Raw genomic sequence first — 14,990 nt, forward strand, 5'->3', positions numbered from 1 at the left:
GGACCGCGCCGCAGGAGGAGGCGCATCACGGCCGCGAGAAGGCCAGAGACGGCACTTCAGAGCAGACAAAGGGCGCCGCCATGTTAAAGTCGGGCGGAACCGACCTCGCGGGCTTCCCGGCCGCAACTTCCGGCGCATGCGCACCGCTCGCCGTAGCCGCGCGACCCGGACAAGCGCATGCGCTTAGTCATCCAAAAGTTCTACCTTACGGTACTTCTGCGCTTGTGATTGTCGTCATTATCGCCCTGCCTTGGTTCTCTATTCCGACGGTATCCGTAACAGCTTGCTTGTTTTTCGCACTTGCTGTGTGCCAGGGACTGTGAGAACCACTTTACGTGCGTTGTCTCATTAGCTCCTCACACCAACTTACTCAAACTCAAAAAGGGTAAATGAATTGCCCGTAGTGCCACATCGCCGAGCGGTGGAGCAGGGATGGGAACCTAGTTGTGGCTCCGAAGCTGCAGGTTCTGTTATATTTCTGTTATACTTTCTAAACCAACTCTTACCCCCTTCCTGTTTAAGATCCGAAGACAGGTGTCTGTGGCCGGCTTGCGCACCCCTCTGGGGTCTCCTTCCAGGTGTTCAGCACGTTTACCATTGACTTCTTCCTCACTCTTCGCGGGCTTCCTCCTGTTTTCCTTTTGGTGCTTTCCTTTTCCGTGATCTGTAATGGCGGGGGTTGTGCTTTTAATTTTTTTTTATTAATGCGTGTTTGCGGTACACAGTTACCGTTATCGTGGGGAGGTGCTTACAGGTACTTAACACAGTTCCCCCCAGTACCGGGGATCGAATTCAGGGCAGGCGTGACCCTCATAACGCATCTTTTTCTCTCTTTTTTCATTCTCTACCCTTCCCCTCCCACCCCGCTCCTTCCAACTCTTGTTCCCTTCCAGTTTGCAAGAGCTCCGTTTTTCATAATTTTCCCCTTCGATTCTTTTTTCCCCACGCCCTTTCCTTCCTTTCCCTCCCCTGCCTCCATCTCTTTCCCCTCATTCGTTTGAAAAAGATCTCCCTACTGCCTTCTTGGCTACCTGCTATTTCTCTGTTTTGATCCTCTCTCTCATGTGAGAGAAACCATTAAATATTTAAGCTTGTGTGTCTGATTTATTTCACTGATGGCCTCCAGTTGCATGCCTTTACCTAAGAATGCCTTAAGTTTACCTTTCTTTATGTGAGAGCAGGACTCCATTGTGTATAAATACAACATTTTCTTTACATGATCTATAAATTTTTGTTTAGTTGGTTGTTGTTTTGTTTTCTTGGTTCCGGGGAGTGAACTCAGGACCTCGTGATTGCAAGGCAGGTGCAGCTCCGCTGAGCTAAAGCCCCGGCAGTGATCTATAAATCTAACAACGCTCTCGCCACTGCGGTGAACCTCTCATTTCGTTGTCTTTTAGTCATGTGAATTTAGTAAGAATTGTGACCCTGAGCGAATCCAACTCCCTTTTTTCTCTTTGCCTGCACCCAAACAGCTAAGCAAGCACAGTTGGGAAAAACGCCCAGTGGGGCTGGCCGCATCACATAAGTTTGTGGCCACTTGCCTAAGCGGGACGTGGACAAATGTCCCCTGGACAGCTCACCACTCTCTTCACAGTGACTAGAAGGATTAAACAGCTCAGCAGTTGACATCATCTCTCTGAAAAACATTTTTTACTGTCAACCTGAAGTGTAGCTTGATAAATTTCCAAGTGTATGATAATACAGCATGACAATCTATAGGTCCAATGTTATCAGCAGATTTCTAGAATGCACTGGTTTTGCATAATTGAGACCTTATGTCCATTGATTAGCAATCTCCTATTCCTTCCTCTGCCGCCCCTGATAACCATAGTTCTTCCCTGTTTCTGTGAGTTTGACGTTTTAATTTTATTTATTTATTTATTTATTGGTACTGGGGATCGAACTCGGGCCCTTGTGCTTGTGAGGCAGGCGGCGGAATCACTGAGCTAAATCCCCGGCCCTAAAATTATTTATTTGTTTATGTTCTCCGGGGTTGTTTTTAGTTTGTTTGCTTGTTTTGTGACAGGGTCTTGCTGTGTAGCCCAGGCTGGTCTTGAACTCACAGCAGTCTCCTGCCTCAGCCTCCTGAGTGCTGAGATTATAGATGTACATCACCGGGTCTGGCCAAATTTGTCTGTTTTTAGATAGCTCATATATGTGGCATCGTGCAGTATGTGTCCCAATATGACTAGCTTATTTCCTTGGTGTATGCCCTCCAGCTTCATCATTATTGGTTCAGAATGGGCTGACGATGAATACCAGAAGGCCTTAGGTATCAGCTAAAGGATGTATTCCTACCAGGTTGGTAGCATACACCTGTAATCCCCATGCTTGGGACCCTGAGGCAGAAGGATGGCTGCAAGTTCAAGGCCAGCCTGAGCTACATAGTGAGACTCTGTACACAAAAAAAAATTTTTTTCTGTAATAGCTGCACAATTTTGTATTCCCACCCACAGTGCTCAAGGTTTCCAGCTTTTTCCACATTCTTATTGGTACTTGTCTTTTGCCTCTTTTTTTCTAAACAGAGAAAATAGCAGCAGAACTGACAGAAAAACCCTCTTATGTTTCCAATACTAAGTGCAAATCTATCTCTGTGTCCATCTTTGTGAGATGTGGTCAAGTGGGACTCAGCATCCAGTCTTTCCAGGGTCTGAAAAGCTAAAATTTTATTCCCACATTCAGCTGCAGTGAGATTTGGAAGTTGGAAGTGAGGACATTGCCATGTACCCCTTAGGGTTGGTTTGTATGGTACTGAGCTACATCCCCAGCCCTTTTTACATTTTATTTTGAGACAGTCTCATTGAATCGCTAAGTTTCCCAGTCTGGGCTAGAACTTTCCATCCTCCTGTCTCAGCCTCCAAAGTGCTGCAGTCATAGGCATGTGCCACCACACCCGCCAATTCCTTAGTTCTTCTGTGGGTTTTCTGGCTGAATCTAGGAACCCAATTAGTACAAGAGTTGGAACAAGAGAAAAGCATAGGCAGGCGTGGTGGCACACGCCTGTAATCCCAGTACTTGGGAGGCTGAGGCAGGAAGGTCCCCTTAAATTCAAGGTCAGCCTGAGCTACATAGTGAGACCTTGTATCAAAAAAGAGAAAGGAATCTTCTCAAGTGGGTGCAGTCTATGCTTCTATACTTTTTAGACAAAGAATAAATTTATGAAGGGATTGTACACTGGATCTCTGGACTAAGGTGGTAAATTCTAGGTATGTTCCTAAGAGATGTATGAGATGGGGCTGCAGAAATTGGCAGAGGGAGCAGTTACTTTGGAGTTTATTTAAATTCCCTGTAGCCCCAGTCACCAGTCTCTGGTGACCAAGTCTATTTCTCAGCCACACTATGGAGAGAACATCTAGTCCAAAACAATCTTTATGGCTTGCTGCAAGTAGGAAAAGACAGGCCTGGTGGCCCTTTATGAAATTATACTTCGTTGAGTGATTTCAGCCTGAAATAATCGATATTCCAATGCAGCATGCTTTCCTTAGGTCCGTCACTGGCTGCTCTTGGCTGACACCTTCAGGCAGAAAGGAGCAAGGTCACACTGACATGGGGGTTTGTAGCCCTACGCGGGTGCCCCTGTCCGTGCCGTGAATGTCTCAAAACGGCTGTGCAGTGGCAACAGCCAAATTCAGTGTCCGTTACCAGCAGCCAGTTCCTAGTCCAAGTCTAGATGTCCACATCCCTTTCACCGTACTGTGTTCTCTTTTGAGATAGGGTCTTGCTGTGTAGTTCAGGCTGGCCTTGAACTCACCATGTAGCCCAGGCTGGCCTCCAACTTGGGCAGCCCTCCTGCCTCAGCTTCCTGAGTGCCAGGATTACAGGCATTTGCTGCCATGCTTGGCAGCCATGGAGTCTGTGATTCCCCATCTTCGTGAGTAACGGCAATTCCTGTGGGAACCGTACTAGAGATCTTCTCCATGGGCCGTCCCTTCAGCCCTCCTAGTAACTGCATGCAGACTTAATACTCTGTTAAATTCCTCTCTTCTGGAAAGACGACTTAGAGGGGCTGGGCACAGTGGCGCACGCCTGTCATCCCAGCACTCGGGAGGCTGAGGCAGGAGGATCGCTGTGAGTTCCAGACCAGCCTGGGCTACATAGTGAGTTCCAGGTCAGTCTCAGCTACATCGTGAGACCCTGTCTCAAAATACAAACAAACAAAAAAAGACTTGGAACACGAGCTATGAGGGGAGGAGACATTTAAACTGTAACTTGTATGTAACAGTGCTGACATCCTGGTTGTAGCATTGTAGCACAGTTTTACAAATTGTTACCAATAGGGGAACCTGGATAAATGATAGAAGAAGATTGCTCTGCATTATTTCTGACAATTGCATTATTTCAAAATAAAAATTTAATGTAAAAAAAGTCCAGGGCTTAGGGGTGTATAGCTCTGTGGTGGAACTCTTGCCTAGTTTTCACAAGGCCCTGGGTTCAGTCCCCAGCAGGGAAGGGAGAACGAAAAGAAGGGAGAGCGGGAAGCAGAGAAAAAGGAACTGAAGGAGGAAGGGATGATCTAGTGAGGTTTCTTTTTTCTTTTTTTGGTTTTTTGAGACAGGGTCTCACTATGTAGTTGAGACTGACCTGGAACTCGCTGTGTCTCAACCTCACAGCGATCCTCCTGCCTCAGCCTCCCGAGTGCTGGGATTCCAGGTGTGCGCCAGCATGCCAGGCCCTAGTGAGAGTTCTATTTCTGCACACACTGCTCCTTGTGAGCAGAAATCAGGGCATTGGATTAGAAGGTGGTACAAGCCAGGTGTGGTGGTGTATACCTGTGATCCATGTACTCTGGGAGATGGTAAGATTGAAAGTTTGAGCCCAGCTTGGGCAATTTAGTGACTTAGCAAGCACCTGTCTCAAAATAAGAGAAGAAAAAGGCCCTGGGTTCAATCTCCAAAACTGCCCCCCCAAATTATGTACATTTTCATTTGTCTGATGAAGACAGGGCTTTGGTAGCTGGAGTGGCCACTGCAGTGGACCGTCATGGTGGGAAAGAAGACAAAAGTGCTGCTTATAACTGCACTAATGGCCGTGAGAAGGAAAGCACTTGTGTTCAACTCTAGTTCAAGCCAGGGTCACAGGACCAGGGTTCACTGGCGACTACTCTACAAAGAAAGGGGTCACCTCTTAGGACTTCGGAGCCAGAGGTGAACAGAGCTCATTCTCTGCTACTGATCTGCAGTATACTTGAGACATAAGCCGTAGCCACAGGCCAGCCAGGTGCATGGCCTAGGAAAGAGCTGTGTTAGGAACCGAGGTGGAGGTGCTGGGTGGCGATGACTGAAATGGGGTCTGCCAAGTCCTGGGAGATCTCTGGCCGTGGAGGCAGCCCCCCCCCATCCGATGGGACTGGGAGTGTGACCGCCCCCCTGAGGACTTTACTTTGCAAGAAGGTGCTGTTTGCTAGAGTCCTGCACCCTAAACTGTTTCCTGACCTGTAAGGAAAGTACATCCCAGAACCCCCGTGGGGCCAGCCCAGCGTCTGACTAAGGAGAAAATACAACCAGACGAATAAACAAGCCTGAGCCAGTGAGATGAGCAGAAACCTAGGGACCAAGGTCACAACTGGATTCTAACGGTGGTGCGTGAGAGAGAAAAATGCACATTAGAGTTCGCTGACTTTGTAGATCAGCTAAGTACACGTTACAGAGATCCTGGTTTTATTGTTTGTTGGTTGTGGTACTGGGAAATCGTATTTGGGTCCTTGTGCTTTCGAGGCAGGTGGTGGCACCACTGAGCTAAATCCCCCAGCCTGAGATCTGGGTTTTAATGTTCCAACTGGAAACAACTCTCACAGCTCAGCTGGTTGATTGAAATCCACACTCATCAGTGGCCTCGAGATCAAAAGGACATCATTAAGATAACCTGATCCTAGCCAGGTGTGGTGGCGCATGCCTGTAATCCCAGCACTCAGGAGGCTGAGGCAGGAGGATCACTGTGAGTTCGAGACCAGCTTGGGCTACATAGTGAGCTCCAGATCAGTCTCAACTACATAGTGAGACCCTGTCTCAAAAAACAAAACAAACAAAAAAAAAGAGAATAAAACTCTTTTTCTTTTTTGGTACAATAGACCTTCAAGTTACAACCAGCCTCACATACGAACAACTTGGGTTACAACAAGAATTTTAGTTTTAACTTACGATCAAAGACTTGAACTGCAGCCTGACTGCTGGTCTTTCCTGTGTGCTATTAACTGAAAAATCCTGGGCCACTGTCTCTCTAAGGACACTGAAATCGCCTGGGAGAAAGTGTGGCCTAAAATTATACAGGAGAGAGATTCTGAAGGCTGTGAAGAGGGAGCCTGAGCCTTCAGTTGCCCCGTGGCGGATGACACCGTCACCACAGCAGAGTCCACAGTTGCACGGCGGTGATGCTGAGGAGCTCGGGAGGAGCACTCAGGAGCTGTCCGGAGAGGAGGGGGAACAGCAGCAGTCAGGGCAGCAAAGCTCTGAAATACAGGAAATCCTGAAAAAGGGGACAGAGCTGCACACATCTGTGGAGAAGACAGAGGAAAAGAAACCAATCGTTGCATTCACTTGCTTAGCAACGGTGTCATGTCCTACTTGAGCAGCGTTAAAGAGACAGAAACAGACGGCCTTAGGCCAGTTTGCAGTTCTGAAAACGGTTGAGCCAGAAGCAGGTCCCAGCGGGCCACAGACTCTTCCAAGGAGCAAAAGGACACCAGAGCCCAGACTGCTGACTTTCCTGTGGAAGGGGACCCTCCTTCCAAACAGTCACCACCCTCCATTCATCCACCCTTCCTGCGATCCAGAGATATCACCTTGAACGGTGATACAGTGTGAAATCGTTGTTTCTGGTAAACCAGGCACATTTTAGAACTTTTTGGTGAATACACTAGGAAAATTATTGGTGTTTCTGGTAAATTACACACATTATGCAACCTTTTTTATTTTAAAAAGTTACTTAAGGGGTCCTTGGGAGGCTTGAGGTATTTCCATTATCGCTTGTGGGAAAAATAGTCTTGATTTACAACCAACCTGAGTCACAACAAGCCCTCGTGAACGAACTGAGTTCATAAGTCAAGGGTCCATTGTACCAGAAATCGAACTCAGGGCCTCATACTTGCTAGGCCCAAAGTTAAGGACTCACTCAAAAAATGGGCAAGTGAAAGGAACAGACACTTCTCAGAAGAAGTACAAATGGCCAATAAATACGTGAAATTACAGAAATGCAGATTAAAACAACACTGAGATTCTATCTTACTCCAGAAAGAATGGCCGTCATCAAGAAATCGGATAACAACAAATGATGGTGAGGATGTGGGAGGAAAAAACTACGCTGTACATGGTTGGTGGGAGTGTAAACTAGTACAACCACAACGCAAATAAATATGGAGATTCTCAGAAAACTAAAAATATCTGCGTTCTGTGGCGCACGCCTATAAACCCAGCTCTTGGGAGGCTGAGGCAGGAGGATTGCTATGAGTTGGGTTAGATAGTGAATTCAAGGGCCAGCCTGAACTACGTAGGCAGACTCTGTTTCAAAAAAACCAAAAACAAAAACAAAATTGAAAAAGTTTTAAAGTGTATTTTATTCTTCCTTGGGGGGCTGGGGATTTGGCTCAGCGGTTCTACCGCCTGCCTGGCAAATGCAAGGACCTGAGTTCAATCCCTGGTACCAAAAAAAAAAAAAGACTGCCTTTTTATTATTCCTTGGTTTGTTTGTGCTTTGCAGTGTGGAGGATCAAACTCAGGACCTTGTATATACTAGGCATGATCTCTCCTACAGAGCTGAACACCTAGTCCCAAAAAATGGTTTTCGTACTCCTCCCAGGCGTCCTCGGTCCACACTTTGAAAATTCTTTTTCATTTTACTTACGTGTGGGGGTGCACACCTCTAATGTCAGCACTAAGGGAGGCCGAGGCAGGAGGTTCACAAGATTGAGCCCATCCCGGGCAACTCAGTGACTTACCAAGATCCTGTCCCAAAATAAAAATTTTAAAAGGTGGGATGGGTAGGGGAAGGGTAATAAGGGAAAAGAAAAAAATGTGAGATAATGAAAAGATGGAAATAAAGTGTTTGTAGATGGGGAGGGGAGGAGGGGGTGAAGGGAGGGCAGGGACAAGGGGAAAAAGTGAGAACCAAGGCCTGTCACGTACAGGGACAAGATCCCAACAGTGAATGTAACTGTACTGTATCCCTAAAATGTACCAATAAACTCAATTAAAGCTGAAAAAAATCGGGGGGCTGGAGATGTAGCTCAGAACAGCAGCCCTGGCTTCAATCCCCAGTCACACAAAACAAGACAGATGTTTATTTCTTTAAATAGCAAACATTCATTGGTGCGTTTGAGGCACACGTCTGATGACTCTCGTCATAGAGCACTCGCCTCCCGCCTCTTTTTACCCATTTCTTCTTCCCTCCTCGAGCCCCCTCCCCTCCCTAGGTACAAAAGCTTTGTTCCTTTTCTTGAGGGTACTGGGAATCGAACCTGTGTCCTTGCTCTGGCGAAGCAGGCGGCAGAACCGCTGAGCTAACTCCCCAGCCTGTTCCCATGTCTCCTTCTAGTTCCCTTTTCTGTTTTCTTGTCCCTCCTTCCCGTCTTCCTCCCTCCTCCCTTGATCCCCTTCCCATTTGAATAGTTTCTCGCCATTCCCCAAAACCTATTGTACCTTCTAGTCCTTATTTCCATTTTCAGTTTCTCACATCAGAGAAACAATTCAGTATTCAAACGTGTGTCTGATTTATTTCACTTAATAATCTCAGTGTGCGTTCATGCAGCTATAAATGCCTGACGCTCACCCTCCCTTACGACAGAGTAGTACTCCGTTGTATTACACAAAACAAAACATTTTCTCTATCCGTCTGTCTGTTGATTGGCACCTGGGCTGTTTCCAAGATTCAGTTATCACAAACTGTGCCGCTATAAACATGGGTGCACATATATTGCTGCGATGGGTTACATTTAATTCTTTCAGGAAGATACACTAAGAAGCACAATGACTAGGTCAAGTGGAGCCTCTAGTTTTGGTTTTCTGAGAGATCTGCACACTGATGCCCACAGTGGCTGCACCAGTCTGCACTCCCCCAAGTGGGGAAAGGCTCCTTTCTCCCCACGTCCCCGCCAGCGTTGGTGACTGCTTGATTTCTCGATAACAGCCATTCTTTCTGGACTGAGATAGAATCTCAGTGTTGTTCTCATCTGCACCTCTGGAATGGAATGACCGGTGAGGTGGAGCATTTTTCATATATTTATTTGCTGTTTATACTTTTTCATCTATGAAGTGGCTGTTCATTTCAGATGCCCATTTTTGGATTTGGTCTTCACGTTTGGTGAGTCTGGGGTCTGGGGTTTAGCTCAGTGGTTCTGCTGCCTGCCTTGCAAGGTCCCGAGTTCAATCCCCCGTACCAAAAAAACAAAAAAAGAAAAAAAGAACAAAAAGGGGGGTCTGCTTTTTTTGAGTTCTTCATATATTTTAGATAGTAGTTACTTTTCCTTTCTTTTTTGGGGGGGTACCAGGGATTGAACTCGGGTCCTGTGCTTGCAAGGCAGGTGGCGGAACCGCTGAGCTAAATCCCTGGCCCAGGAGTTACTTTTCTAATGAATACCTGGTAAAAAAATTTTCTCATGCTGTGGGTTGACTTTTCGCTGTGTTGGTAAAAATCAAAAGCTTTTTTATTGTTGTTGTTTGTTTGTTTTTTGAGACAGGGTCTCACTATGTAGTTGAGACTGACCTGAAACTCACTTCGTAGCCCAGGCTGGTCTCGAACGTCTTGCTTCAGCCTCCCGAGTGCTGGGATGACAGGCGTGCGCCAACACGCTCGGCTAAAGCAAAAGCTTTTTAATAAGATGAGATCCCAGGTGTTGATTCTTTGCCATAGTTTCTATGCAATCAGAAGTCAGCCTACACCAATGTCTTCGGGAGCTCTCTCCCTGGAGATTTAGGGTTTCCGTTTTAATATTTAGATCTTTGATCCGTTTCAATTTTAGGTTCATGTGTGGCAAAAGATACGGGTCTGGTTTCAATCTCAGCATGGGGAAAGCCAGTTTTCCCGGCACCATTTGTTAAAGAGGCTGTCATTCTTCCGAGCAGGTCCTGTGCGGCAAATTTACGGTGACGAATACCAGGGAAACAGAGCCGGCTCCGATGAACAACCTGGTGTCGGACCCCAAGCTTCTAGATAGCGGTAAATGTGAAGAAAGTGTTCAGATGTGAAGAGGAACAGTCGGGGAGAGGGAAAGGAAGGAAGGTACAAGAAAAACGGAGAAAATGGAAACCAAGCTTTTGTAAATGAGGTGCGGAAGAAGGGTTGCAGGAGGGCTGGGACGGAGAGGCACGATGTACCACATTCGGTACAAATCCCTGCGATGAACGCACTCACGGTGTGTATCTAAAGTGTGCCGATAAATGTTTTGGTTCAAAGAAACATCCAGGCCCTTGGGTGCTTATGAGTGGAGTTAGTCTTGTATGAATGATCATTAAGACCTGGTCAGCATAAAGGGAGCCTTGGTGTTAAATGAGAAAGAGAGAGAGGACAAAAATAAGTCTTTGTGCAAGTGCTGTACCACTAAACTATATTCCCAGTCCCAAAAGATCTTTTTTTTTTTTTTTTTTTGGTACTGGGAATCAAACTCAGGATCTTGTGCTCACAAGGCTCGCAGCGGCGGCACCCTCGAGCTAAATCCCCAGCATTGTTTTGTTGGGTTGTTGGTTTTTTGAGCCAGGATTTCAGTGATGCAGTTCAGTCTGGCCTTGAACTCTGTAGCCCGGGCTGGCCTAGAATTTGTGGTGATCCTCCTGACTCATCCTCTCTGGAGTGCTGGGATTATAGGCGTGGGCCACCTCACCCAGCCTACAGTATCTTTATAGTAAATTTGCATACCCAGGTGTAGTGAGGCATGCCTGTAATCCCAGCACTCGGGAGGCTCAGGCAGGAAGACTGCAAATTCAAATCCAGTTTAGAGTAGCTTAGTGACTTAGGGAGACCCTGTCTCAAAATACAAAATAAAAAGGACTGGAGATGTAGCTCAGTGCAAAGACCGTGATTTCAATCTCTAGTACTGAAAACAAAAAACAACAACAAAAGCATTTCCTTGAGTCCTATGAACTATTCTAGCAAATTAATGGAACCCAAGAAGGGGCTGTGGTCCGTTAGGAGTGAAACAGGTAAAATAGGTAAAACCACCTGGGCCTCCCACGCGCACCTGAAATGGGTCACAGTCTTGGGGACCATGCAGATGGTGTTGGAACTGAACTGAATCAGGGGATGTCCCGCTCGTGTCTGCTACCGAGCAGGCTGCTTCTTGGTGTCAGAAGTGACCGTATGCTGCTTACGTGACGCACACTTGTAATCCAAGCACCCAGGAGGCTGAGAAAGGAGGACCCTCAAGAGTTTGAGAGCAGCCCGGGCTGTGTTCAAGACCAGCATGAAATACATATTAAGGCTCTGTCCACAAAAGAAAAAAGAGGCTGGGTGTGGTGGCGCATGCCTGTAATTCCAGCACTCAGGAGGCTGAGGCAGGAGGATCACCGAGTTCGAGACCAGCCTGGGCTACATAGTGAGTTCCAGGTCAGTCTCAACTACACAGTGAGACCCTGTCTCTAAAAAACAAAAACAAACAAAAAAGAAAAAAGGAAAAAAAAGAAAAGGAGGAGTGGCCATGTTGTGGCTAATTCTGTTTCCTTTTATCCCTTCAGCCGAATCTCAACAGCCAACAGCCTCAGGTGAGTCCCTCCTACTTCCCTCTGCCCTTCTCCCCGGGTGTCAAGTCCAGCCAGGAAAAGGGTCTCCCAGCTCCAGACCCATGTGACCCACTATGCTCACCTGTAGATCCCAGGATAATCCACATCGCAAAGTCCACCACCTTCCACTTCTGCAAATTCCTCAGGAACGAGGGTCCTGAGGCCCAGACACGGCCACCTGCCGTGAGACCTTCATTCTGCTTTCTGGGCATGAGGTTTTAATTTTTTTTAATATTATTATTGTTTCGTTTTGGTACTCGGGATTGAACCCAGGACTTCATACTGCCCTAATTCCCCAGACTCTCTTTATTTTTTATTTTGAGGGTATAAATTGTCCAGCCTGGCCTCAAATTTGCATCTCTCCTGTCTCAGCCTCCCCAGCGGCTGGGATGACAGGTGTGTACACCATGCCCAGCGGTTACTTCTTCTTTATGAAAGTATACTGTTTATATTTAATGTAGCGACCTCAAATTTCCCTTTCTGTCTTTGTGTGTGTGTGTGTGTGTGTGTGTGTTTTAAATTCCTGGGGATTAAACCCTGGACTTTTGCTCTGAGCTACATCCCCAGCCTTTTATTTCTTGAGGCAAGATCTTGCTAAATTGTCCCAGGCTGGGCTCGAGCTTGTGATCTTGCCTCAGCCTCCCAGAATGCTGGAATACAGGCGTGCAGCACCGCACCCAGTTACCTACAGTTCTTCTGGACCAAACCACAGAAGCTGATGAGACAGGCAGCTAACGAGCGGGCCTTGAGACAGTGCGACCTTGCGGAGTTCGGGAAGGTTGAGGAAGCCAGGAAGCCGCTGGCGAGAGAATACAGTGCCGGTAGGAAGCCTGCCCAGCCCCACAGTAATCCTGTTGACACAACCCCCTTGATCAAAGCAGGCTCCTGACTGCCCCAGGCCGGTTCCTGCCGCTCCAGGTGGAAGGTGCTTGGGCGGATGCAGATCTGGTGAATATAAAAGGTCTGGTCCCCAGCCTCGCACCCACATCCTGGAAGAGGTGGCTGAGGATCGGTCCCCTCCTGCCAGAGCCAGGCATGGCCCCCTCGGAGGACCCCAAGGGCCCGAGAACCGCCCTGAAAAACACCCCGGGCCTGAAGACCAGCTCTGGTGAGAGGAGCTCAGGGCACTTGGCTAAGGGGAAGTGGCTGGTTGGGGTCCCACAGGGACACCTTTGAGGGCTGTGATGCTCTCCAGAGCAGTGGGCTTCATCCACTTCTGGTATTGAGCAACCTACCAGCATGTAAGTTCCTCCTGCGCTCTCTCACATTTACAGCATGTAGTTACAGGGACAGGTGTATCACTCTGGTAACCTGAAAAGTTCCTTTTTTGAAGTGGGGAGCTTCTAGGGATTGAATCCAGGGCCTTTGCCCTAACCTACAACCTCATTCCCTCTTTTAAAATTTTGAGACAAGCTTTTGCTAAATTGCCCAGGCTGGGGTTCAATTTGTGATCCTCCTGCCTCAGCCTCCCGGAGCACTGAGATTACAAGTGTGCGCCATCCCGCGCAGGTGAAAAGTTCTTCTTGTATGAGCACAGGCTTTGTCTCAGGAAGACCTGCTCTCAGCCTAGCTTCCCTGATAAACTGATGAATTGGTTCCTTTATTCTTTTACCGAGTACTGGGCTCTGAGCTGAGCGGTGACCAGGTTAGAGCAGATGACCCCAGCACAGACAGGATTCTCCGAGGCTGTGGACAAGGTTGTGTGGGGGGGTGCTGGGCTTGGTGGTGCATAACAGTAATCCCAGCACTCTGGGAGGCTGAGACAGGAGGATCACAAATTAGAGCCCCACAGGAGGATCGCTGTGACTTCGAGACCAGCCTGGGCTACATAGTGAATTGCAGGTCAGCCTCAACTACATAGTGAGACCCTGTCTCGAAAAAAAAAAAAAAATAGAGCCCCATTTAGTGAGTTTGGAAGTCGACAAAGGGCAGGAGATGTAGCTCAATGCAAAGCCCCTGGGTTTGATTCCCAGTACCAAGAAAAAAAGAAAAGGAAAATTATGTAGGAGGGAGGGGGAAAGGTACCACAGTGCTCCCTGAAGACCACCACCATTTTCGAAAGCTGAGCCTCAGTTTCCCCATCTGACCTTGTCTGCACCTGCACCTCAGCAACAGAAGGAACAGCCCCCAGGGGCCTTTGACGGATCTCCGCCCCTACACCCTGTTCAAACCAGATCCAGGGGAAGGGCTGAGCACAGCCAGGTGGAGGAGCACAGAGGCAGGGCTGGAAGGCCGGCTGCTGACAAAGGGAGAGCTGGACCTGAACTCTGGTCTTGGACTGGGGGTGCAACGGTGCACCTGCCTGGTGGGTGTGAGGCCCCAGGCTCATCCCCAGCACTGCAGAATGAAAGGACTATAAATAACCTGTAGTCGCAGCAATTGGAAGGCTGAGACAGGAAGACTGCTGTATGTTTAAGGCCAGTCCAAACTATATAACAAGACCCCATCTCAAACAAACAAATGACCAACCAAAACCTTGAATTCACAGTGATCCTCCTGCCTCAGCCTCCTGAGTGCTGGGATCGCAGGTGTGCGCCACCACGCCCAGCTTCATCTCTGCTCTGCGTATTGGTTAGAAAAAAATGAACGCACTGAGGGATCAGTGAGCTGGTCTGTGCCCACACAAATCTGGTCCTCTCCTCCCTTCCAGGTGGAAAGCCAGCCCACCCTCCGGCCATCCCAACGGCGCATGTGACTTTCATCATCGACTGTGCCCGTGGGAAGCAGCTCTCCCTGGCAGCACCCCCACTGGTGCCCCAGGCCCCCAGTCCTGGCCAGGGCCCCATCACCCCATCAGTGAAGACCTATATTGTGTTCTGTGGGGGCAACTGGGCCCTAGCGACTCAGGGCACTCTCCTGGATGGGCAGAACTTCGCTCAGGCCAAGGACACCCCGAAACCCTGCAGCAGGGCTGAGGCCCCCGCTTCCTGCCCCGCCAGCCCTTCGCGCCCCCAGGGAGCTCCTAAAGCCAAGGAGAACCCCTGGAAGGGTGGGCCCTCGACATCTTCTTCTTGGGGGGCCATCAAGGGCTCGCTCAAAGCCCTGTCCTCCTGTATCTGCGGGCAGGCCAGCTAGGGCACCGCCCCAGGGCCGACCTCCCGTCCCCAGACCGGCAGGGGTCTGGTGTCCGAGCCAAGGGAAGAGCCCTGGGCCCGCTAAAGGGCACCGGAACAGCGCCCTCTGCTAGGCTCCCGGCAGAGCCAGGGTCGGGGCAGCCCTTGCAGCCTTCTCGGGGCGCATGTGCTTGGGGTGAGAAATGAAATAACCAAATAAAGGCAACTTGGAACA

At 48.5% G+C, this 14,990-nt stretch overlaps 1 protein-coding gene across 6 annotated transcripts; it reads left to right on the forward strand.

The window, feature by feature from the left end:
• Positions 1–113: 113 nt before the first annotated feature.
• Positions 114–14,990, forward strand: Srarp (steroid receptor associated and regulated protein). 6 transcript variants are annotated; one of them, XM_033767829.1, is made up of 6 exons: positions 114–210; positions 10,053–10,146; positions 11,658–11,684; positions 12,075–12,098; positions 12,341–12,523; positions 14,353–14,990. In XM_033767829.1, the coding sequence occupies exons 1-6, from the start codon at positions 178–180 to the stop codon at positions 14,775–14,777; spliced, it is 786 nt and encodes a 261-aa protein (XP_033623720.1). In that variant the 5' UTR covers positions 114–177; the 3' UTR covers positions 14,778–14,990. The 6 variants fall into 6 exon arrangements, with proteins under 6 accessions (XP_033623720.1, XP_033623722.1, XP_033623723.1 ...); XM_033767831.1 differs by having other exon boundaries at positions 204–464; XM_033767832.1 differs by having other exon boundaries at positions 204–385.

Source organism: Fukomys damarensis, unplaced genomic scaffold, assembly GCF_012274545.1.
Source record: "Fukomys damarensis isolate Sample0158 unplaced genomic scaffold, DMR_v1.0_HiC HiC_scaffold_23, whole genome shotgun sequence".
Classification (NCBI taxonomy): Eukaryota; Metazoa; Chordata; class Mammalia; order Rodentia; family Bathyergidae; genus Fukomys; species Fukomys damarensis.